The 24,287-nt window shown below is 42.7% G+C and overlaps 1 protein-coding gene across 4 annotated transcripts in view; it reads left to right on the top strand.

Annotated features, from left to right (window-relative positions):
• Positions 1-24,287, top strand: part of dgkg (diacylglycerol kinase, gamma) — a 169,346-nt gene that overhangs the window by 112,800 nt on the left and 32,259 nt on the right. For all 4 annotated transcript variants that reach the window (XM_085250158.1, XM_085250156.1, XM_085250157.1 and 1 more), the window contains one exon: positions 14,162-14,252. In XM_085250158.1, the coding sequence (XP_085106284.1) occupies positions 14,162-14,252 (91 nt within the window). The remainder of the gene's footprint in view (positions 1-14,161; positions 14,253-24,287) is intronic.

The raw sequence follows: 24,287 nt of genomic DNA, 5'->3' as shown, positions 1-24,287 counted from the left end.
TGGTACCTCGCACTGGCTTCATTTTTTAGCCCTGGAGGGTGATTGGACTCATTGTGATATCATGGAATTAAACATAAACCGAATGCCACTTTAGGAACATTTTGCATTTAAGTTTTATATCCGTGGCAATTGAAATTACACACACAAAAGAGTAAGTGTTCATGGACCCACGAAAAGCAACAAAATGTTTAAAAAGCTGCTTCCTTTTCAGTCCAGCACCCTTTACTACACTTGTGAAGCAATCGTTCAGAAGAACAGTCAAACAGCAGCAGACTGCATCAGCCTCTGTAGACATAAACTGCTGCCCTGAGGGGAATGACTGTTGATGAAATCCTGCTTTGCTTGTTGTCTTTACTGTAGCCTGATGTGTATGAATGTGAGAACGTTCTCAAGTTTCTCAAAGCAAATTATGCAAAATGTCCCCAGTGTGGCTGCATGAAGATCTGCACCTATCGTTTGCTTAAAAGCCGTTCTTTGTTTACTGTTGACCATGTGTGATTGTGCTAAAGTGCGCCGAAAAGCACAATCCCTGAACGCGCTGCTCTGAAGGTTTGAAATCACAAGTTAATTAGAGAGTAAAAGCGGCCGTCCTTCGTCGCAATGTGCAGTTGTACTTTGAATACTCAGTTCAGTGTAGGAGCTTGTTTTGAATGCCTCTCAGTCACTTGGGAACCAGGCTGTGTTTCATGTTGTTTGCATGATGGCAACAACATGTATTCCACTGGTTCACTCCACAGCTAATTAGCTGACATACTGTGGAAAATGAAAAAAAATAGAGGAGCGGAGAGAGTATGAAGGGGTACTAGAGAGATGGCTTGTTTACTCTTTGAAATTCAATAATTAATGCTGAAGTTTCCATCCTTGGTCCCATATCTGTTTCCAGCATCATAAAAGAAAGATACCGCCGTTCTCAGCGGACCCTCTCTTTGATCCATTAGGCAGACTTAGAAGATGTAAAGCATTTATGTGGACAGCGGGACATATTTAGCCCACATAAACCCAGAGGTTAAACACAGTAACCTTTAAAGCTCTTTGCTTTTCTACAAAATCTTCTTGGATGTTGCTTTTGACTGTCTCCATTGCTCTGAGAGCCTCTTGTGGCAAAGATCAAACTGTAGCTCCAAGCGAGAGTGCCGTGACGCTCCGGCAGCTTACTGTACAATATTTACAGTAAGCCTGGTGCTGGAGGTTATTGTTCTTCTTTGAATTTTCTTTTTCAGTACTGCAGCAGAGCACAAGACAGTTGATGGACAGCTGCAACTGTTCTATTGTTGCGTGACTGAAGTTTTGGCAGGGTAAACACCCCTCCATGTTTACAGCAGTTAAAACTGAAAGGAGTCAATGTTGAGACCCAGCTATTTCTTTCTCTGTGGGTAAGCGCATGATAAAATCACCTTTGACCTGGCGAGAGAGGCCCATAGCCACATGTAGCACTTAGCTCAGTGCTTTATTGTACTTCCTGTCAGTCACAATCCCACATTGTCTGCATGTGTTTCTCTCACACACTTGCACCACAAACCATCCCCCACTATCTCAGGCCTACTGGGACAAGGGGGATGTGTGATTCCTGACACCTCAGCATCTGATGGTCACAGTAGCCAGACCTCCAGGAGCCTGAAGCCCAGGTGCGAATCATTTCTCATGCTGTGGACAATGCAGTCTTTGCGTGTGTGCAAAAATGTGTGTTATCCATTCTGGAACATTTTCAGGGAGGAGAGGAAATAATATGTTTAGAAAGTGATTTTTTTTAAAATACTTAAGCAGTATAAATCATCTATCCTAACTGCTCTTACTCAGGCCATGTCCACACTGTTACATTTTCATTTGAAAACGCATCCTTTTCTCTCCGTTTTGGCCTCCCGTCCACACTGAGACGGCGTGTTCGCTCAAGGAACACGGAGCATTGTGAAAACACTCTCCAAAGCGGATACATTTGAAAACGACGTTTTCGCGTCGCAGTGTGGACAGCGAACCCGGAGCATTTTCGAAACAATGAAACATTTTATCATGGGATTCAGTCATGTGACCAATTAAACTAAGAGAGTGGAGGGCATTATACAGCAGTTGTTTTGTTTGCTCTCAGTTCTGACAGCCCTATTAACGATTAATATCAGTGTGTACCTGCTCCAGATAGCTTTTCTTCAAATTCTTTATTTCTCACTCGCTTTTGCAACTTTGTACTTTTGTGTTACTCGCAGCAACAACTCCAACTCATTGTTAGTCCATTTAAAAAAGTTTTCCTCAACATTTTGTCGCGATGTTTCAAAGAGTCGGAAAGTGAATAAACGGCAGACGAAAATGAGGCAGGTCGAATCGTCTTGCGTTTCACGCATTCGCAGTACTGGAACGTAAGCGTTCAATGTAAATGAACGAGTCTGTGAAAACGAATGAAAACGATAGTGTGGACGCGGAGCGTTTTCAGACGTATACGCCGTTTTCATATTTATTCGTGTGGACCCCTCAGATCAGTTATATGTGTGCTCCCCTTTTGTGACTAAGGCAGACTTGTTCAGAGCTGATTTTGAACTGGTTCCATAAAAAGCAGTGGTAAATTTGCAGCAAATCTAGAGTTTTAGTCATTGTCTTTTGAATAAATTGTCATTTAGTTCTAGTCATAATCCAAATGTTTAAAATTTTGCTCGACAAAATATTGTAAGATTATAACCAGAGATGGGCAGTAACGCGTTACTGTAATCCGATTACTTTTTTCGAGTAACGAGTAAAGTAAGGGATTACTATTGCAAAAACGTTAATTAGATTATTATTAGATAAGATGGCGCCGGTGAGGTCGGCTGCCGTCACGACTGCTCCGACCACTTTTTCTTTGTCTTTGTTTTTTAAGTTAGTTTTCAGCGTTTCTAAATCGGCAAAATCATCACCATTGGGTACATTAGGTATGACAGTGACACTCTTGTTTCTATTGGTATACAATGTACTCACAATTCGAAGTTTTTAACTCCGGATCCGAGCTGGCCGAGTGAGATCTCGAGGGAGAACAAAGGGAAGCGGTGGCGGCCTAGAGGGAAGCGAGCCGGCGTCAGGAACAGGCTGAGAGCTCGTGCACACCGCACACCTCTGCCTAGCATCCTGCTCGCCAACGTCCAGTCACTGGAGAACAAGCTTGACGACCTCAGGGCCAGGATAAAGTTCCAGAGAGACATTCGGGACTGCAATCTCCTCTGCTTCACCGAGACATGGCTGAACCCAGCGGTGCCGGACCACGCCATCCAGCCGGCCGAGTTCTTCTCGGTTCACCGCATGGACAGGACACGGGACTCGGGGAAGTCAAGGGGAGGCGGCGTGTGTTTAATGGTGAACAACAACTGGTGCAACAGTGCGAACGTTGTTCCTCTCACACGCTCCTGCACACCAAATCTGGAACTACTGTCCATCATGTGTCGTCCTTTTTATCTACCTCGGGAATTTACATCGGTCATTGTAAGTGCCGTTTATATTCCACCACAAGCGGACACGGTCACCGCCTTGTGCGAGCTGCATGAGGCACTCACACAGCACCAGACACAACACCGGGACGCTGCGCTTATTGTGACGGGGGACTTTAATAGCGCCAACCTCAAACGCGCAGCGCCGAACTTTTATCAACACATCACCTGCCCCACTAGAGGTGAAAGGACACTGGACCACTGCTACACTACGGTCAAGGACGGCTACAAGGCACAATCCCGCCCCACGTTTGGCAAATCTGATCACGCCGCCATCTTCCTCATGCCAAAATACAAACAAAGGCTGAAACAGGAAGTTCCGGTTCAGAGGAAGGTCGCGCGCTGGACGGATCAATCGGTGGCCGCGTTACAGGACGCACTCGATGACGCAGACTGGGGCATGTTCAGAAACAGCTCCGACGATGACGTCAACGTGTTTACGGAAGCGGTTGTGGGATTCATCGGGAAACTAGCGGATGATACCGTGGAGACAAAGACTATCACAACGTTTCCCAACCAGAAGCCGTGGGTGGATAAAACCATCCGCGACGCTCTGAGATCCCGCACCGCTGCCTACAACACGGGACTCATGACGGGGGACATGGACCCGTACAAAGCCGCGTCATATAACGTGCGGAGGGCGGTGAAAGAGGCGAAGCAGCGCTACGGGAGGAAACTAGAGTCACAACTCCAACAGAGTGACTCTAGGAGCCTGTGGCGGGGACTAAGGACAATAACGGACTATAAAGCACCAACAACCGGTATGACGAACGCGGCCGTGACTCTGGCAGACGAGCTGAACACTTTCTATGCTCGCTTCGAGGCTGCAGCTAAGGTCTCCAACAATGCTAGTGTTAGCGGCGCTAACGGCTGCAGACAGGAAGATACTGCCAGCACCGGAAACGTGCTCGTCATCTCCGAGCATGAAGTAAGGAGAGCCTTCAAGAGAGTGAACACCAGGAAAGCAGCAGGACCAGACGGCATCCCAGGTCGTATCCTAAGAGACTGCGCATACCAGCTAGCTCCTGTGTTCACTGAGATATTCAACATCTCTTTATCTCAGTCGGTGATCCCCACATGCTTCAAAGAGTCCATCATTGTTCCTGTCCCGAAGAAACCCCACCCTGCTTCTCTCAATGACTATCGCCCTGTAGCCCTCACCTCAGTAGTGATGAAGTGCTTTGAACGCCTGGTCAGAGACTTCATCATTTCTTCACTACCAGACACACTGGACCCACTACAGTTCGCTTACCGTCCAAATCGTTCCACAGACGATGCCATCTCTCATCTCCTCCACACATCACTCACTCACTTGGACACTAGAAGGGGGAATTATGTTAAAATGCTCTTCATAGACTACAGCTCTGCATTTAACACCATAATTCCCTCCACACTCACCACCAAGCTGGAGCATCTGGGACTCAGCTCATCTATGTGTCAGTGGATCTCCAACTTCCTAACTGGCAGACCACAGGCAGTAAGGATGGGCGGACATGTCTCAGCCTCCACCACTCTCAGCACTGGAGCCCCCCCAGGGGTGTGTTCTGAGCCCCCTGCTGTACTCTTTGTACACATATGACTGTGTGGCCACTACCAGCTCCACCACCATCATCAAGTTTGCTGACGACACCGTCGTGGTGGGCCTGATCTCTGATAACAACGAGACGGCCTACGTGAAGGAGATTAGGAATCTGGAGAACTGGTGCCAGAGGAACAACCTCCTTCTAAACGTCAGTAAGACAAAGGAGCTGATAGTGGAGTTCAGCACTAAGCAGGAGAGGAACTACCAGACCCCCGTCATCAACGAGTGCCCAGTGGAGAGAGTGGACAGCTTCAAATACCTCGGAGTTCACATCACGCAGGACCTGTCATGGTCCTGTCACATCAACACCGTGGTGAAAAAGGCCCGACAGCGTCTCTACCACCTCAGACGCTTGAGAGACTTCCAACTGCCCTCCAAGGTGCTCAGGAACTTTTACTCGTGCACCATAGAGAGCATCCTGGCGGGAAACATCTTAACCTGGTTCGGGAACAGCACCATGCAGGACAGACGAGCTCTACAGAGGGTTGTGCGGTCAGCTGAGCGCACCATCCGCTCCGAGCTCCCTGACCTGCACTCAATCTACAGCAGGCGGTGCTGGACCAAGGCCAGGAAGATCGTGAAGGACCTCAGCCATCCCAACAACAGACTGTTCTCTCTGTTGAGGTCAGGAAAGCGATTCCGCTCCCTGAAGACCAACACAGAGAGACTGAGGAGGAGCTTCTTCCCGCAGGCGATACGGTCTCTCAATCACACCACCACACAGTACTGACCCACACATATGGTTCTTACACACACACTGGACTTTCTGGACTTTGGTTTTGCACAACACTGGTCACTATATTCTTCATTTCCGGTTAATACTTGCACAGCTGCTGTTATTGTGTATATATTTATTTATATTTAGATTTAGATTTCTTCATACATTCTTATATAGTTCTATACTGTGTATTGTGTATTTTGTTGTACAGTTATTTTATTTTCAACTTTAATTTATATATTTATCTTTATCTTATTCTTCCCAGTTAAATTTACCCTTCATTCTAATTTGTGTTGTACAGTTATTTCATTTTTAACCTTAATTTATATTTTATTCCTTCCTAGTTAAATTTACCCTTTTTAATTTTTCATATTTATTTCCTATCTTATTCATAGCCTTTTCCTTTTTTGTTTTCTTTAGGTCACGAGCAGTTGTCCAAGCATTTCACTACATATCGTACTGTGTATGACTGTGTACGTGACAAATAAAATTTGAATTTGAATTTGAATTTGACCTTTACTTTCCCGTAGGAACGCTGCGTTACTGCGTTACTAAAACCGTGATTTTTTTTGCGAGAATGTCTCATGACAGTGACGTAAGCAAGTGCGACGTTTGTGACAACAGCTGTGTGCAGATCAACAGTGGATCATATATCGAGTACTGGAGAGAGTATGAGCATGCAGAGTTTAAAGCGTGGAAGTACTGACCTTACTTTAAGTTTGATTCCATAAAAAGTGACAAAAACATTAGTGTCCATTGTGCATGGGAAGAAAACTTCTTTTTACAGCGAAAAAAAACCCTAAACTTCCAAGCAAGCTCCGAGTGCGCTACCACGTAATGGGAAATTCACAGAGAAACTGCCGTATCCTTCCACTGACCGCTGCGGCACACCTGCACCAGGGTAAACCTCCGCCTACCCTGCTCCTGCTTTACAGGTGAAAATAGAGCAACAGGACCGCTGAGTCTTTGACTTTATTTATGTTCTGCTGTGTTTTACTTGCATCTATTTGAAAGACTGAGTGTAAACACAAAAAAAAAAAATTTATGTGCTGGAATGTGCAGAAAATAGGTTTAAATATTAAACAAATTTCTTCCAGTCAGTGAATGTTGCATATAATAAAATTTTTGCTTGATGCATAAAGTTAAAAGATTAAAACTAATAAAACAAGTTTTAAAAAGGGACCTCTCCATTTGATTACATTTTGTATGATGGATTATGTAGAAAAAGTAGAATTGGGCTGACAGATCTATCACTTTATCACCTCTTCAGGTTGTAAATCGTGTTTTTAAAAAGTAACTAAGTAACTAAGTAATTAATTACTTTTGAAAATAAGTAATCAGTAAAGTAACTGGATTACTTTTTTGGGGAAGTAATCAGTAATTAGTTACTGATTACTTTTTTCAAGTAACTTGACCAACACTGATTATAACAGAGAAAAGCTAAAGCTGATTCAGTTGCCTGATCAGAAACGGTGTCAGTGGAAGGGTGGCTGAAACAGGGAGAAAAGGCTGAAGCATGCCAAATTATTATAGGCATGGCAGAAATTTCACATTTTCGGTTTAAACTGTTGTCAGTGTGCACAGATGAGGCCGGCAGAGAGGTACAACAGTGAATGTCTGCAGCCTGTAAAGCATGGTGAAGGCTCTGTCATCATGTCATGGTTTAGGGCTGCAGTCAGCTGTGTTGGAGATCCTGTCAAACTGATGGAATTATGAATGCAGACAAGTACAGACATCTTGAAATATATCTGAATGGAAAAGACTTTCAGCATGATAAGAAACTCTCAGTCGCAGTCATACCTGAATAGAAAAACACAAATGGAACACTATCAGTGATGGATTACTCTGCCCAGAGCCCAGACGTCAACGTTTTTGAAATAGCGCAGATTCATCTTGACAGTGAAGAAAAATAAGAACTGTAGAATATCCTTCAAGCAGCCTGGAGAACTATTTCTGTGTACTATTTAGTGAATTACAAGAAAGCTTGCCAACAAGATTTCAGGCTAAGTCAAAGAATAAATGTGGTCCTACTAGATATTGACTCGCAAGCCCGATAGAACTGCAGAAACTGTTTTTGCCTGGCTTGGCATTCATTTACGCAGGTGCACAGCTGGCATCAGTAAATTTTGGGAATGTTTTGCTCCAGTGACACCTTTAAAAAGGGGGAAAAAATCACTGATTTGATGTGACATAGTTAATGTCATAAAGTTCAATTAACATTCCTTTAACAAAAAGTATTAGTATTAAGAGTTATGTCATGGTTCAGGCTTTATTATGTGAGGCATTAGCCCTGGGGGGCTGAGGGCTTTTTGAAATGAAAGTCTGCATGAGACGGAGAATCTCATACAGAAATCCCCCCCCCCTCCCCCCCGCCTCTGATGATGAGAAGATCACAAAGGTTGTGCGCTTTACCAGTTTGAACATCTGGCCAGTGTAGATCCAGAAAGGAAATCTCAGGGATTAGTATAAATCATCTTTCTTTCAAAACCACTGTATAGTTGGTATTAGCTGACTGTCATTATGGCCTCTTTGAATAATACCAGCTCAGCAGTTAATGTTATGTTTTATTCTTATTGGGAAAAAAGCCTCAGAATTACCTCACAGTTTGAGATGAAACAATAGTATCTAAATTATATACATTATTATAACCATGTTAAGCATTATGACCACCAGTAAATTATGAATATATTTAATGTGCAAACGTGCACATTAATATACAGAAACTGGACTAGGGAAAGTTCCTGATGTATTTTAGAAAGAGTCTCATTATTAGCTGCACTTTAGTCAAAAAAAGCATACTACTTCACCAATTCTCCTCATTTTCAGCTTCATGTATTTATTTTTGGACCGCACTGGAGTAGCTTTGCATGATTCACAGTTCAAAATATACGACGGGAAATAAGGAAAAGCAGAAAGGATCCCTTTCAGCTGCTGAGCAACACTTTGATTTATCCTTTCAATTCAGAATGATATTATCATCTCTAATAAGCTCCCATCTGTCCTGTTTCTTCCAAATTACCAACCTTTTATGCGCCACTTGTGAATTTTGAATTATTTTGAGTTATTATTACACTCTCCCCTCTTTTTTTCCCTGGTTCAGAGGGAAAATCCACTCTCTTCCTGTTGTGCAGACAAGGATATACATGTACGCAAGCAAAGGTTCACAACACACTGGGGAAGTTTTTCTCTTTTTAAAAACCACATCGATACAAATGTTCACTGATATGATCTTTTTCCACCTTCTCTTTTCACTATATTAAATTAACTTCAGTGATAGTAAGAGTCCTTTTAGTAACGGTGTGTTTTATAATACAACACAAGACATTCTTCTAAGTCTAAATAATACTGTTGCTATATTATGGTGAGTAGTTTACATGCACTTGTTGTAATATCTGGATTTTAATGATTTTTTTTGAGGTTGGAATGACTGTACAGAATACGTTTTTATTGAGTGCACTAGTTTGAATTTATTTTTGACTTTCTCTAATCCACATAGGTTTAAAAGTATGTAGACTCAAACAGATAGATACACTCACTTAAATCATTTAATAAGTGGTGCTGAGGGTTCTCAGTGTCTTTTAATTTGATGAGGCCAAGACCTGTTAACCTCTTGTTAGTGATCATGATTGGCTCCAACTGGTAGTTTCAGTTTCTGTTTGAGAGCACCACTTAGATTGAGCAACAGTCTGAACAACCGGAAAGTCCAAGTGAAAATCTAAGAAGGAGAACACAAGTTGGAGACATTTCTAAACAGTTGCAGATTCCAACAGTATAAGTTCATCATTAATTGTATGTAAGTACAAGTTATTCGAATGTGTCATCACCTGACCACGGTCTGGAAGAAGATGCAAACTGTCACTCTCTGATGAAAAGAAATACATTTCTAAGGTTATTAAAAATGTGTATTGTAAAATCAATGCACTGTTGAAAAAGAAAGGTTCAAAGAAATGATGAGAAACATGACAAGTTACTTTTTGCATAATACTCAGTATTTTGCACATTTCCATTGCACTGTCTTGTGTCTGTATCGTCCTGTTCTGTCTAGTGTTGCACTGTCTTGTCTTGTTTTGGGGTTTTTTGCATTCTTTGCACATTGCACTTTACGTAGTCCTGTGTTTGTCTGTTATATGTCATATGTAGCACCAGGGTCTCAGAGGAACGGTGTCTCGTTTCACACTGTACATGGTTGAAATGACAATAAAAGCCACTTGACTTGACATTCATGTCCATGATGAGTGTAAGTGTATATCTCACCAAAAATATACCTATTTTCTCACCTGATATGCTTGTATATGTAGCTATAATTAGCTCTCTTCATAAGCTGCTTTGTCGAGCTAAAAGAATGCGTCAATGAAGCTTTAGGTCACCGATCGCCTGATTGGATTATCAGAGATCAGATATCAGCAACTTCTTACCAGCTGTCTAAAAACACTGCAGCCAGCATTGTGTTAGCCTTCAGGGGCCTGTTCTTCGTACGTCGCTTACTACATCCAAGATCAAATGACACATCCAAGACCAAACCATTGCGCTAACCGTGAGCTCGCTAATCCGGTTCCCCGAACACACCTGCTGTTGACGATTAGTACAGCTGGACGCAGGAATGTGACATCACTGGGTGTCGTAAAAGGGGCTACGCATCGATAGTAGAAACATTGATCGGCAACCCGCTGATTGGTCGACGAAAATGTCGAAGGGGCGTGCTCGGTATTTTCCGGCAGCAGAGCAAGAACTCATGAGTGAGGGATTTCAGGAGTTTCAGAGTTTAATTAAAACGCAAGAGAAAACTGCAAAGGCTGCAAAAGCAAGGAGAGAGGGCTGGCAGAAAGTTGCTGACAAATCAAACTCGTAGGTAATTTAATAATAATAATAATAATGGATTGGATTTATATAGCGCTTTCCAAGGCACCCAAAGCGCTTTACGATACCACTATTCATTCACTCCCACATTCACACACTGGTGGAGGCAGCTACGGTTGTAGCCAGGCTGCCATATCGCGCCATCGGCCCCTCTGGCCAACACCAGTAGGCGGTAGGGTAGATCTATCATATGACACTATATTCTGAGGACTCTCCTTATCAATCTTGCACCTTCCGCAATGGGTTGGTCGCGTATACGGACAGGACATGGCTGCGACAGGCTTCCCAAATAGCTCTGTTGCTATGACAGCAAGTCCCGGATGAGCTTCGGGGAACCGAACGATCAAAGATCACGCGAAATCGTCAACAATCTAATCCAGCTAACTTACTTAGCGAGGTACGAAGAACAGGCCCCAGTTCTTTACTTTATCAAGCTCGAGTATTGTCTTTCCATTGTTTTGCATTTTCTCTGTTCAGACATATACAATGATAATAAAGGCCTATTCTATTCTATTTTTCACACTGTTTAAGACCAACAGGGTTTAATTTCTGCTTGCAGAAAACCAATTTAGTATATAGATACTCCATTTTATATAGAAATTGGAGTATCTATATGTCTGTATACCACTGACTGCACTGGGCTTTGTCTGCACTGATTTTCAAAGTCAGGACACATTCTCTGCTAATTAGTTTTACTCCCTGACCTCGTATCCTTCTGATTTCACAACCGGTATGAGAGAGGAGGAGGGATTGAAAAGACGTGGTGGGGTCATAAAGTCATTTTTCATATTAGTGATTTAAAGAGATGCTTATCTGACAGGAAGGGCAAGAAACTCCAAGGCACAGTATACTGGTGAGGGTTTTGGAGCCCCCGAGCAGTACTGAAGTAGTGAAGCACCTGAACTGTGTTTTCATAACAGCACAGTTTCACCTTGTACCTTACTACACCACCAATCTCTGTTCGCCACACTCTCTTTGAATCTTTTGGTTTCTCTGAAGGAGATGTGTCATCTTAAAAACCAGACAGTACTTGTTAAAGTTGAATAGAATTAATAAGTACTTCTCTTTTTTGCAAGTACGCTGTGAAAGCCAACTGAGGGCTCAGCACACGCTGAACTGGAGACTAATAATGAGAGATTAAAGTGTTAGACTTTTTAGACTATTTACGATCCCCTTTGTTGTAGTTTTGCATTAGGTTTAGTGCAGAAACATGGGAATAATGGTGGAAAGGCTTAAGGAAGTAGTCTGCCTCCCTGTTGCACTCGCTGTCCATAAGGGGGGAGGGGGACATGAGTTAATTGCATTTTTTTACAGGCTGTCTCAAGTGGAAGCAGCTTAATGAGGTTAGGCAGCTCGCCTCGTTGAGAATCACAACTGTTCCTAATTGTGATCTCAAATATGCTCATAATCCCCTGATTTGACAGCAGCAGAGGTTTCTGGGGAGGAATTAAGGTGAAAGAGAAAGAGCGAGACACAGAAAGACAATTAGCAGCAAGAAAAACATGTGAACAAGTGTATCAGCTGAAGACAATCGTGCTACCTTTTAAAGAACATGAAGAGTAATTACAGATTTTAATGCTGTGTCTGAAGTCTGTTCAGTATTGTTCTGTCTCTTATTTTGCTCTGTTAAACTTTGAGACTTTTCTAAAGAGCTTCTGCTTGAAATGTTCTATTTTGTTGGGCTAGGATTGCACCTAACCTTGGTGCTGTCATACCTCCATTATACAACGCTGTTGCGTCAATAACTATGTTATTAGTATAAGCAATATTTCCACATACCAGTGTACCTACTGTGATTTCATTAAACATGCACCACTTTTAGTGATTGCATAAATATGCAGGGTCATCCTTTATCTTCCATCTATGTTAAAGCTAGAAGCTCTAGGAACCCCTTGTTTAGTACTTCACGCGTAGTGATCGTGACAAGTCATGACCAGTGATAGGCCCCAATCCTTAACAGTATCCCCACTTTTTTTTGGCGGGGGGGATTGTGTTTGTCAGAATTATTATTTTTTGTTGGTCACCTGAGTATGAAGAACAATTTAAAAAGAACAAAATGACGTATTCTAATGGCGTAGGTTTAGTGTCAACACAGATGACTGGTTGCTGATTTAGACTCCTGCCATGAATCTCAGCTGAGCTAAAATATAACTTGTGTGTGTGTTTGATGCTGTTGCCAGCATTTATGCTTGTGGTGGTATCCCGGTGTATATGTTTTATATACAGTACCAGCCATGATAGAAATAAATAAAATGCTGAGACTTTTCCCTTCTCGGGTCTCTACTCTTTGTTGCTGTTAATTTCTTTATTTTTATTTCAGAGGCAACCATAGTTGTTCCATCTCTTTGCAAAGTCCCTCAGGTCAACTCCAATAGTTTTGACAATCTCCCTGCAGAAATTTGCTGACATCTGTGAATCCTTATATTATATATTCTTCTGTCACTAATCCATTGAAAAACTGCAGAGACAAAGTATCTACAAATGTACAGGAGTAATCAACAGTACTAAACAGGCCAATCGTAATAGTTGTGGGCTGTGTCGACACAATGTGTAGTTACATTTCTAGGGAAGTGCATGTTAGGTAACAGTATAGGGTTTCAGGGGGGTTGGGGTTTAGCACAGACCTATGTTGTAGATTTAACTCAGTAGTATAAATACACTGTTAGAACTCACAGGGTTGAAAGTTCTTCAGACTATTTAGTGCCGTAATACTGTGGATCGTCTACAGCATGTATGAAGAAGATCCACACTGCCCAGTGATCACGAAGGCAACTAACTTCTTGCTACCTTTAATTTCACGGTATGTTATGCAAGGTGAACCAGACTCGCCTGTACAGCACACCTTGTAACCAGATCATATTAAACCCCCAGAGGAAATAATGAATGAAATTAGGATGTTTTTGCCTGTGGACCAGTGAAGGGCACTTGAGGTCATCTTTCCAGACTGATCAAGCAGATATTTCACCTTGACTGAAAACCGTATCATTCAGCCACTATGCAGTCACAGAACAGCAATGAATGACACGAAGATATGAACATAAATAAATCCATCAGGTCACCTCTGACAAATCCGTCTGCAGGGCAGAAATGAACCTTTGCTCAGTCAGGCCCAGTCAGGTTTGCTTTGAATGTTGTGAATCACAGTAATGGTTGCCCTGATACTATAGCCACCACCAGCAATGTTTCACCCCATGTCCCCTCCGGAGGCAACGCTCACGTTGCAGCTCACAGGATGGTTTCGATGAGAACAGCAGAACGCCTGTTTGACAGATGGCGGGGTCAACTTTCTGTGCATTAAATGCTGCCAATGCTACTGTCCCCATTCTAGCTTCAGGGTGCATTGATGGAGTTTTGAACTCTAAGGTCACATGACCACAAGCTGTCCTGAACTGTCAGAAAATGTGAGATGACTCAAGGCAGCAGACAGCTTCAATATGTGTCCACTGCACCCGAACAAATCGTGCTGTAGGCTCAAAACACAGTACTTATGAAGTGGGAGTATTATCTGATATGTTTGCCAAAAGAAAATGTCTGTCCTCTGTGTCCCCTCTGACTCCTCAGAATGAAGAACAAGCTGTGGTACTTTGAGTTTGGCACCACTGAGACCATTTCAGCCACCTGCAAGAAACTAAACGAATGCATAGAAGTGGAGGTGAGTCACAGTCTTATCAAAGCTGCTATCTCTGATGCAGAATTGATGAGTAATGGCTGAAAGTGACTGGCTGGTTAGATGACAAAAACACTGGAATATTGTTTTTAAATACTGAAGACATGCTATATTTGATGCATCAAAAAAGATAAATATGAAACATCCTGTTACAATAGATACCAACAACTTTGGCTTTCTGTGGAACTCTTTATAGAGCTGATACTTAATGTTTTTCCAAAAAAGAAAAAAAGTGTGTCAGAAGTTTACAACAAAGTAGTTTGCTCGTATTAATGAGGCAGGCTATTCATAGCACATCATCAGATTAATGCTCCATAAAGTCACTGATTGCCTCATTCTGTCATACAGCGCTGAATAATCTGTCACCTGGGTGCTTAAAGCACAGCAAGACTCTGAGAAAACACATGAGAAACATACCTTATCAGAAGGCACTGACGAGAAATGCAAACGAGCTCTGTAGCCCACAAGGTTCACATTCCACTGCCTCCCTCCACAACTCAAAAACACCTCATGTTTACATCATGTTATGAGATATTGAGATCAAACGTCATTCCACTATCTAGAGTATTGTGCTAAACATTTGAGCCACCCCTCATTTCTTTATATTTTGCTTCCTAGACTTTCTTGTAATTTTTTAAGTGGTCTTGAGCAAATTTCAAATTTCTGTGGGGTTTCTAGAGGTCTTTCAGAAGTGTTTCTTTTGACATTGACTGTTTTGTCACTCATTTTCTTTTCTTGTACCTGATTTTTTTGTTTGTTTGATGATTTGTTAAGCCTTTTAACACTGACCTAAGAATCATTCAACAATAGAAAGACACATAACTCAAAGAATAACTTAGCACATTTGTTCCCAATTCTTTAGTTCAATCTTTGAAAAATATGAAAGGTAACAGTTTAATAGGCATAAAATAGTTTTCATTTTTATGCACCAAGAAGGTGAGTCCCAAATAGCTATTAGCTGAAAACTCTGCCTATCTCAACATAGTGTGTACTGTGTCCTTAAACAATTTGAGGAAACCGGACAAGTGGAGGCTGAAAGAAATGTCACGCTTAAAAAATTACAGCAGATGAACTGAAATATGAAAGTTATGTCCTTAAGCAACACCAAAAGAAAGACCCGACAGCCGACCCGAGAAATGCATCTAGGCCTTCAGGTGATCCATCTACTGTTCACTGAAGTTTCATCAGAAAAGTGTCTCAGTGGAAAGTTGGCTGATCACCAAGCCATTCTTAAGGAAGTGAAACAGGAACAAAAGTCTGAGGAGTGAAGATCATCAGTATGTAAGGAGGAAGTCAGGGGAGAGTTGTAACAGTAGTTTTGTCCCAATTCATAGGCCGAATCCGTCGGAGGACCCGGCCTTCGCAGTCTTCATGGGTCAGGTCCCTTGAAGACCGAGAAGGCCGGAAGCTGTGAAATGGGACAGTCTAGCCTTCAGATTTGCATCGCCACTGTCTCGGTGGAGTTTAATAAACTCAGCCGTCTGCTCCTTGCTATCTAAAATATAACAGGACACTGGAGTAAATTCTCGACCATCTCACACTTCTGTTTAATCAGTTTTCAGTTTGATATTCATTCAGCTGTGTGAAAACTATAACTTTAATCTCAGTCAAACCGATTTACTTAGGAATAAATAAAACATTGAAAAAAGCCAAACAGTAACATTTTTAAGTTATCTAAGTGACGTATATATCATGTTTAACCTGAGTAGTGAAAGACAGCACGGGGTCTGAAAACGATGTGCCGAGAGTTCACTATTCTCGCTGGCTCTAATGAGCCTTGACCACCCGGTTAGCTATCGAGCTATCGGTAACAGACATCAAAGCACTTTTGCAAATATGTGATGTCTTAATAAATAGAGCAGATATTTGAAGTTTACACAGCACCATTCTCGCCTGAAAATATGTGAAAAGTTTATTTTGTGACCCAAAAAGAGTAATAAGAGTAATACTAAAACCAACTAGCTGCCGCCATTGTTGGAAACTGGAATTGGCTGGGCCGCGCTATGAATTCTGGGATAGGTTGGTCCACGAAGGATATACCCGACCCATCCTTCAAATTCTGGGAAATGAAGGACACATTTGTCGGCTGCATTTGAAGCAGCCTTCGAATTGGGACATCCTTCATCGCCTGGCTGTGACGTGATCGGCCTTCAAATGCAGCCTCCGAAGGATGCGGCCTATGAATTGGGACATAGCTAGCGAGTGTCTACAGCTATCTGTAAAACACTGTCACAGTCCTGGGTCAGTAACCAAATGTTTTGATTTGTTTTATTATTATTATTAATCTGTGATTTCATCATGGTTTTCATCATGGTTTCTGTTTTGTATTTCCAACGCTCTAGTCCTTCTTTGCTCTCTTAATTCCAGTTCTTAGGTTTCGTTCTGGTGCCCCCATGTTTAGTGTAGGTTTAGTTATGTCTTCGTGTTTGCCTTCTTGTTCCCCAGTCAGTCGTGTCTCATGTCGCTCATGTCCCTGTACTCAGCGTTCCCTCTGTTCAGTGTCTAGTCTAGGTCTCTGGTCTGTTATGTACTTCCTGTTTTATTTTGACAGTCCTGCTCTGTGTTCAGCCTCTGTTCCCCGTCTCGTCTGTGTAATTAGTACCAGCTGTGTTTCCCTTCTGTCTCCTGTTTCCTGATTACCCCGTCATGTATTTTAGTCCTCTGTCATCCCCTGCTCGTCGTCGCATCTTTGTCTTGTGTTTCTCTCGTCATGTTTTGAGCCTGTGTTTCCTAGTGTCCAGTTTAGTTTAGGTTTAGGAACAAAATGTCATTGATGCCATTGTAGCATCCACTGCTATGAGCTGCCCTTTGGTGTTTCAGCTGATTGTGCACCTCTCAGTTTTTCAGCGGCTGGGTTAAAGATAGTTGTCCAGGTTTTTCCACTGTTTCAGTGATATATTGCTGCAGAACCTAAGAAATTGAAAGCTTATAAAAAGGAAATGCTGCAAAAACTTGAAAAGATTTTGTAGTGGTATAAATGGTGACGGGGCTGTGGCAACATCACAGTTGGATCGCAACACAACCAATGTGATGACAATGAATTTGCCTTTGACATTTAAATTGGTAGATGTGGTGGGCAAATTCAGGAACATTTAGCAATAATTAAAGGAATTCATTCCAGTAGAACAACAAATGAGAGTAGTTGAGACTGCTGGTACCCTGATGAGATTATTACACAATAACAAATGATACAGGTCACCCTGACCTCAAGGCAATACATTTCTAGTGAAAACGTAATCAGTTAAATGAATCTCAAATCTTGTAACTTGTAACAGTAACTGCAGTACTACATGTTCTTTTAAAAGTCAAATATATCTCCTCTCTGAGTGTTTGTTAGAATTTCCTATAGCTGTGGTCCTAGCTGGATATCAAGCTGTTATTTAATCAAACATTCAAGCCAACTGAGAAACAAATAAACCTGAGCTGGTAGATCTCGTGACCTTTTTCATGTAAGCTTAATATGACTTTTTATATACCCCCTGCTCCTGTTTAAAAGCAGAATTATTCAGCACAGTTGCACATCGAGGACTTCAAAACATAATCATCAAGTCTGTGGGTAGTTTGATGAAAAAACCCAAACAATAGATTTGTTTAACACATTCAAAGCTTGTTCTTGTACCGTAGCCTCTCAGAAATGATCACATAATATATTCTTCTCCTTAGCCTTCAGCAGCCAGCGCTCAAAGTGCTTCCTGAGATTGTCTGTGCAAGTTACAAAGCAGGCCTTTCATGTAAACACACAGTAGAAGCTTCTCACATGTGAGCATTCCCTCAGGGTAGAGTAAACAGCAGACACATGTACAGGCAGGGAGAGTCAAAGGCAAGAATGGACAGATAAAGCCACATTTCACAGGTGTGCATGTGGAACCAGGACACCCTAGGCCACAAGTCGATGATCAGTTTAGTGATCATGTATTCACCTCTGCAGCTATATCTTCTAGACACACATGTGAATAGAGGTGCTGAGCTTTCAACTGATGACCAACTGATGGTAAATTGGATGAGGTGGCAGGGGAGGATGCTGGATTAACCTGGGGCACGTAAATGTATAGTGAAAGTGCGCTGGGGACAACTGGCAGAGCCACCCGTCCACAAAGTGAAAAATGACTCAGACAGTGGCTGAAGCAAAAACACAGGTGTGGGAGGAATTCGGGGAGGCCATGGAAAAAGACTTTCGGACTCCCTTGAAGAGATTCTGGAAAACTGTTAGAACTCAGGAGGGGAAAGCGGTGCTCTACCTGAACTGTGTATAGTGTGGGTGGAGCGCTGCTCACTTTGACTGAAGATGTCAGGCGATGGAAGGAAAACTTCGAGGACTTTCTTAATCCCAGTAGTACATCTTCCATAGAGGATGCAGAGTCTGGGGATGAGGGGGACAACTCGCCGATCACCTTTGGCGAGGTCACTGAAGTAGTTAAAACTTGGTGGTAGGGCCCCTGGGGTAGATGAAGTTCACCCTGAGTTCCTGAAGGCTCTGGATGTTGCAGGGTTTCTTGGTTGACAAGTCTCTATAATTTTGATTGGAGATCATGGATGGTACCTCTGGATTGGCAGACTGAGGTGGTGGTTCCCATCTTTTAGAAGGGGTACCGGAGGATGTGCTCAAACTATAGGGGCATCACGCTCCTCAGCCTCCCCGGGAATGTCTATGTCAGGATGCTGTTCGTTAATCAAACCTCAGATACAGGAGGAACAATGCGGTTATCGTCCCGGTCGTAGAACCCTGGACCAGCTCTTCATCCTCTCAAAGATACTAAAGGGTGCATGGGAGTTTACCCAACCAGCGTTATGTGAACTTGACGAACGCATTTGACCGTGTCCCGCGGGCTGCTCTGTAGGAGGTAATAATAATAATAATAATAAATTTTATTTATGAGCGCCTTTCAAGTCACCCAAGGACACTTTACAATATGATAAAACACTTAGTACAACAATGGCAGAATAAGAACAATAAAATAAAAGCACAAGATAAAATTAACAAACAGTGGATTCACAGTGAATATGCAGATTTGAACAGATGAGTTTTGAGTTGGGATTTAAACTGGGGGAGAGAACCAATGTTTCTTATTTCTGGGGGCAGAGAGTTCCACTCCACAGCCTGGGAGCAGAGCAGCTGAAAGCTCTGCTTCCCATGGTGGTGAGGCGGAAGGAAGGTACAGTAAGCTGGGTAGAAGAAGAAGATCGAAGTGAACGGGCAGAACAGGTGGTGGTTAACAGGTCAGAAAGGTAAGGAGGAGCGAGGTTATGAATGGCCTTGAAGGTGAGCAGAAGAAGTTTGAAAATTATCTGGAATTTCACAGGGAGCCAAGGAAGTTCCTGAAGAACAGGGGTGATGTGCTGGTAGGAGGGGGTTCTGGTGATAATGCGATCAGCAGAGTTCTGAACCAGTTGAAGCTTATGGGGGGATTTTTGGGGGAGACCATGCAAAAGAGAATTGCAGTAGTCAATACGGGAGGTAACAAGACTGTGGACAAGAATGGACGTAGACTGGGTGGAAAGAGAAGCAATCTGTTCATGTTACGTAGATGGAAGTAGGCAGAACGGGTGAGATTATTGATGTGAGATTTATAGGACAGTGAACTGTCTAGGATGACACCAAGGCTCTTAACCTGAGGAGAGGGGAAAACTGTGGAGTTATCAATGGTGAGTGAGAAATGGTTTGCCTTCAAAAGGTTGGATTTGGTGCCAATAAGGAGGATCTCAGTTTTATCCTCATTGAGCTTTAGAAAATTAGAGGTAAACCAGGATTTTAACTCGGATAGACATTCTGTAAGGGAAGAAGGTGGGAGGGAGGAATCAGGGTTGCAAGAGAGATATAACTGGGTGTCATCAGCAAAACAGTGAAACTGAAGATCAGAGGAACAACCTCCTTCTAAACGTCAGTAAGACAAAGGAGCTGATAGTGGACTTCAGCACTAAGCAGGAGAGGAACTACCAGACCCCTGTCATCAACGAGTGCCCAGTGGAGAGAGTGGACAGCTTCAAATACCTCGGAGTTCACATCACGCAGGACCTGTCATGGTCCTGTCACATCAACACCGTGGTGAAAAAGGCCCGTCAGCGTCTCTACCACCTCAGACGCCTGAGAGACTTCCAACTGCCCTCCAAGGTGCTCAGGAACTTTTACTCGTGCACCATAGAGAGCATCCTGACGGGAAACATCTTAACCTGGTTCGGGAACAGCACCATGCAGGACAGACGAGCTCTACAGAGGGTTGTGCGGTCAGCTGAGCGCACCATCCGCTCCGAGCTCCCTGACCTGCACTCAATCTACAGCAGGCGGTGCTGGACCAAGGCCAGGAAGATCGTGAAGGACCTCAGCCATCCCAACAACAGACTGTTCTCTCTGTTGAGGTCAGGAAAGCGATTCCGCTCTCTGAAGACCAACACAGAGAGACTGAGGAGGAGCTTCTTCCCGCAGGCGATACGGTCTCTCAATCACACCACCACACAGTACTGACCCACACATACAGTTCTTACACACACTGGACATTCTGGACATTGTTTCACTTCATTACTTAAATCACGCTGCTGTTATTGTGTATATATTTATTTATATTTCTTCATACATTCTTATATAGTTCTATATTGTGTATTTTGTTGTACAGTTATTTTATTTTCAACTTTAATTTATATATTTTATCTTATTCTTTCCCAGTTAAATTTACCCTTCATTCTAATTTGTGTTGTACAGTTATTTCATTTTTAACCTTAATTTATATTTTATTCCTTCCTAGTTAAATTTACCCTTTTTAATTTTTCATATTTATTTCCTATCTTATTCATAGCCTTTTCCTTTTTTGTTTTCTTTAGGTCACGAGCAGTTGTCCAAGCATTTCACTACATATCGTACTGTGTATGACTGTGTACGTGACAAATAAAATTTGAATTTGAATTTGAATTTGAAATTTGCGGAAGATGGTACCTAGAGGGAGGATGTATATTATAAAGAGAAGAGGGCCTAAAACCGAGCCTTGGGGTACACCAGAGGTGACAGGGAATAGACAAGAGCGGAATGATCTTAGTTGAATAAACTGGGAACGGTCGAGGAGATATGATTGAAACCAGGCGAGGGGTGTGTCAGAGATGCTGAGAGAAGAAAGTCTGCTTAGAAGTACAGAGTGAGAAATGGTGTCAAAGGCTGAGCTCAGATCTAAAAGGACGAGAATGGTGAGAAGACCAGAGTCAGCTCCGATTAGAAGATCGTTAGTGACTTTAAGTAGAGCAGTTTCGGTACTGTGACATGAGCGAAAACCAGATTGAAATCTCTCGTAGATGTTATTATTAACCAGGTGTAAATGAAGTTGAGCTGCAACCACTTTTTCGAGTATCTTAGAAATGAAGGGTAGATTGGAAATCGGACGGAGGTTGTTAAAGTTGTTAGGATCTAAAGAAGGTTTTTTCAGTATAGGAGTGACTAGAGCAGTCTTCAATAAGGAAGGAACGATACCGGTGGTGAGAGAAGAGTGAATGATAGCAGAAATGAGTGGGAGTAAAGAAGAGAGGCAGGATTTCACAAGCCCCGTGGGCATGGGGTCAAGATGACATGTGGCAGGCTTTGATTTACATATGAACTCGGAAATATCAGATAAATCAGGAAGATGAAAAGTGGAAAATGGCTCAAAAAGGAGAAAAGGTTCTGGAGAGGGCGTAGACACAACATTCGATCTGAGTTGCTGGTGGATGTTATCGATTTTTGTAGTCCAGAACAGCATCAAGGAGTTGCAGGTTTCAGAGGAATAGAAGTGCGGTGGTAAAGTGTTGGGGGGTTGAATTAGTTTGTTGAGAACTGAAAACAGAGTCCTTGCATTACTCTCATAAGAACTGATAATACCAGAGTAGAAGCTTTGTTTGGCCTTGTTAATGGAGTCTTTATACTGAAGTAGGTGGTATTTATAGATTTCTGAATCAATAGTTAAACCAGATTTCTTATATTTACGCTCTAGCTGCCGAGCTTTGGCCTTCAGAGCTCGGAGGTCAGAGGTAAACCAGGGAGCAGAGCGAGCGAAGGAAACAGAGTGGGTTTTTACAGGAGCCAGAGAATTAAAGACAGTGCGTAGACAATTATTATAATATAACAACAAATCATCAGGAGTAGAATAGAAGTCCGGAATCTGAACATTGTCCGTAAACTGGTAGTGAGAATGTCCATATCAATGTTCTTGATGTTGCGGAACGAGATGAGACGGGTTGGCTTGGTAGAAGAGCAGCAGAGAGTGAGATTAAATGAAAGGAGGAAGTGGTCAGTCATGGGGATTTCAGTAGCAGAAAGATTCGAGGGAGTAAGACCAGAACAGCAGACCAAGTCCAGGGTGTGTCCTTTAGAGTGAGTAGGAAAGTCGATAAATTGTTTAAATTCAGAGCCTTCGAGACAGGAGGAAAAGTCTCTGGTGAGCAGAAGGTCGTTATTGTCCATGTGAATGTTGAAATCTCCCACCAAGATCACATTTGGGGAGAGAGATGAAAGATGGGTTAGTAGATTAGCAAAGTCACTGAGGAAGACAGGGTTAGGTTTGGGAGGGCGGTATACAGTAGCTATGATGGTGGGAATGGGTCCAGTCAGCTCACATGCAAGGACCTCTAGAGAACTAAAGGTATCAACCTTAACTGGCAGGACTTTCAAGTGCTGGCAAAAAAGGATCGCGAGACCACCCCCACGACCTGAGCAGCGGGGTTTAGAAAAGTAAACAAACCCCAGAGGAGCAGATTCGTTTAGCTGAGAAAAGTCATCAGGTTGTTGCCAGGTTTCAGTTAAGCAGAAAAAGTCAAACTTACGGTCAGATAGGAGGTCTTGGATGAGAGGTCCCTTACTTGTCAATGAACGAATGTTTAGAAGACCGAAGTTGAGTGGAGTATCTTCTTTTTTGCTAATCGCGGTGGGCGCCCTGGGCAGGTGGGCTAGAGATCGATGGTTGACAGCCCGATCAGGGTTCCTGCGAGGGCAGCGAGCAGCAGACCAGAACGATTTAGTTTCATTGGAGTTATGGAAAATCCTGCGGGACCCGCGATGGATGTATCTCCGGCGAGGCTGGAAAGTGATGCCTGGGTGGTAGTGGAGCTCCGCCGGCGACGGGAGCGGCTGTATAGCGGAGCAGTCCAGCCGCGCTATGGTCCGTTGCTACAATCCATTCGATCCTTATACAACCATTGCAAAAGCTTGGTCTGTATAGGCAGCAATAAGTCAGGCTTATTCCTGGTGGGTGTTGGACTCTACCAATGCTGCCCTTTATCACTGATTCTGTTCAGAATTTCTAGCAACAGTAATTCTAGGCATTGCCTAATGATGTAAGGCTTCCACTTGAGCGGTCTCAGAATCTTGGCTCATGTAGATGATGTGGTTCTGATGGCTTCATTAGGTGGTGCCCTCCAGCTCACACTGGAACAGTTCATAGCTGAGTGTGAAGCAGCAGGAACGAGAATCAGCATGTCCAACTCTGTGGCCATGGTCCTCAATCGGAAAAGGGTTAAGCCAGAAGTTTCATCATGTTAAAAGGGAGTTTTTCCATCCTGCTGTCACCAAAACGCTTGCTCACAGTTGGTTTTCTCTGTTTTCCCTGTATTATTGTAGCATCTTTACCTTACAATATAAAGCACTTTGAGGCAACTGTTGCTGTATTTTGGCGCTATAAAATTACATTGAATTGAACTGAATTGCAGATCTACAGCTGTCTATGATGACATATTTTGGAAACAGCCAAAGACTGGGATAAAACTTGCTGGGTTGTTTGGTCAATGTCATTGCCACTGATTCAAAAGTGTAAAAGACAAGTAGTAGAATATTATGTATCCTACAACAGAAATACATAAATGATTACTAAATGGAGTACTTCAATCAATATAGTTAATTGAACTGTGAGTCATGCATAGCTACTTTAGTAGAGTCCAGGAATAAAAATATAGAGCTGGAGATGAACAGAGTAGGTCACCTTTAAAGAGATGCACTCATACTCACTGGTAAAGCCATTTAGGGTGATTATAACTTTTTAAGATGTGAATGTTACTCATAATGAGAGGAGTGAA

The sequence above is a fragment of the Mchenga conophoros genome, linkage group LG16 (genome assembly GCF_057382185.1).
Source record: "Mchenga conophoros isolate Kocher_MC1m ecotype Shallow Benthic linkage group LG16, M_conophoros_male_GT1.1, whole genome shotgun sequence".
In the NCBI taxonomy this organism is placed as follows: domain Eukaryota; kingdom Metazoa; phylum Chordata; class Actinopteri; order Cichliformes; family Cichlidae; genus Mchenga; species Mchenga conophoros.
The sequence above is the reverse complement of the archived record's forward strand: the minus strand, read 5'-3'. Positions and strand labels throughout refer to the sequence as shown.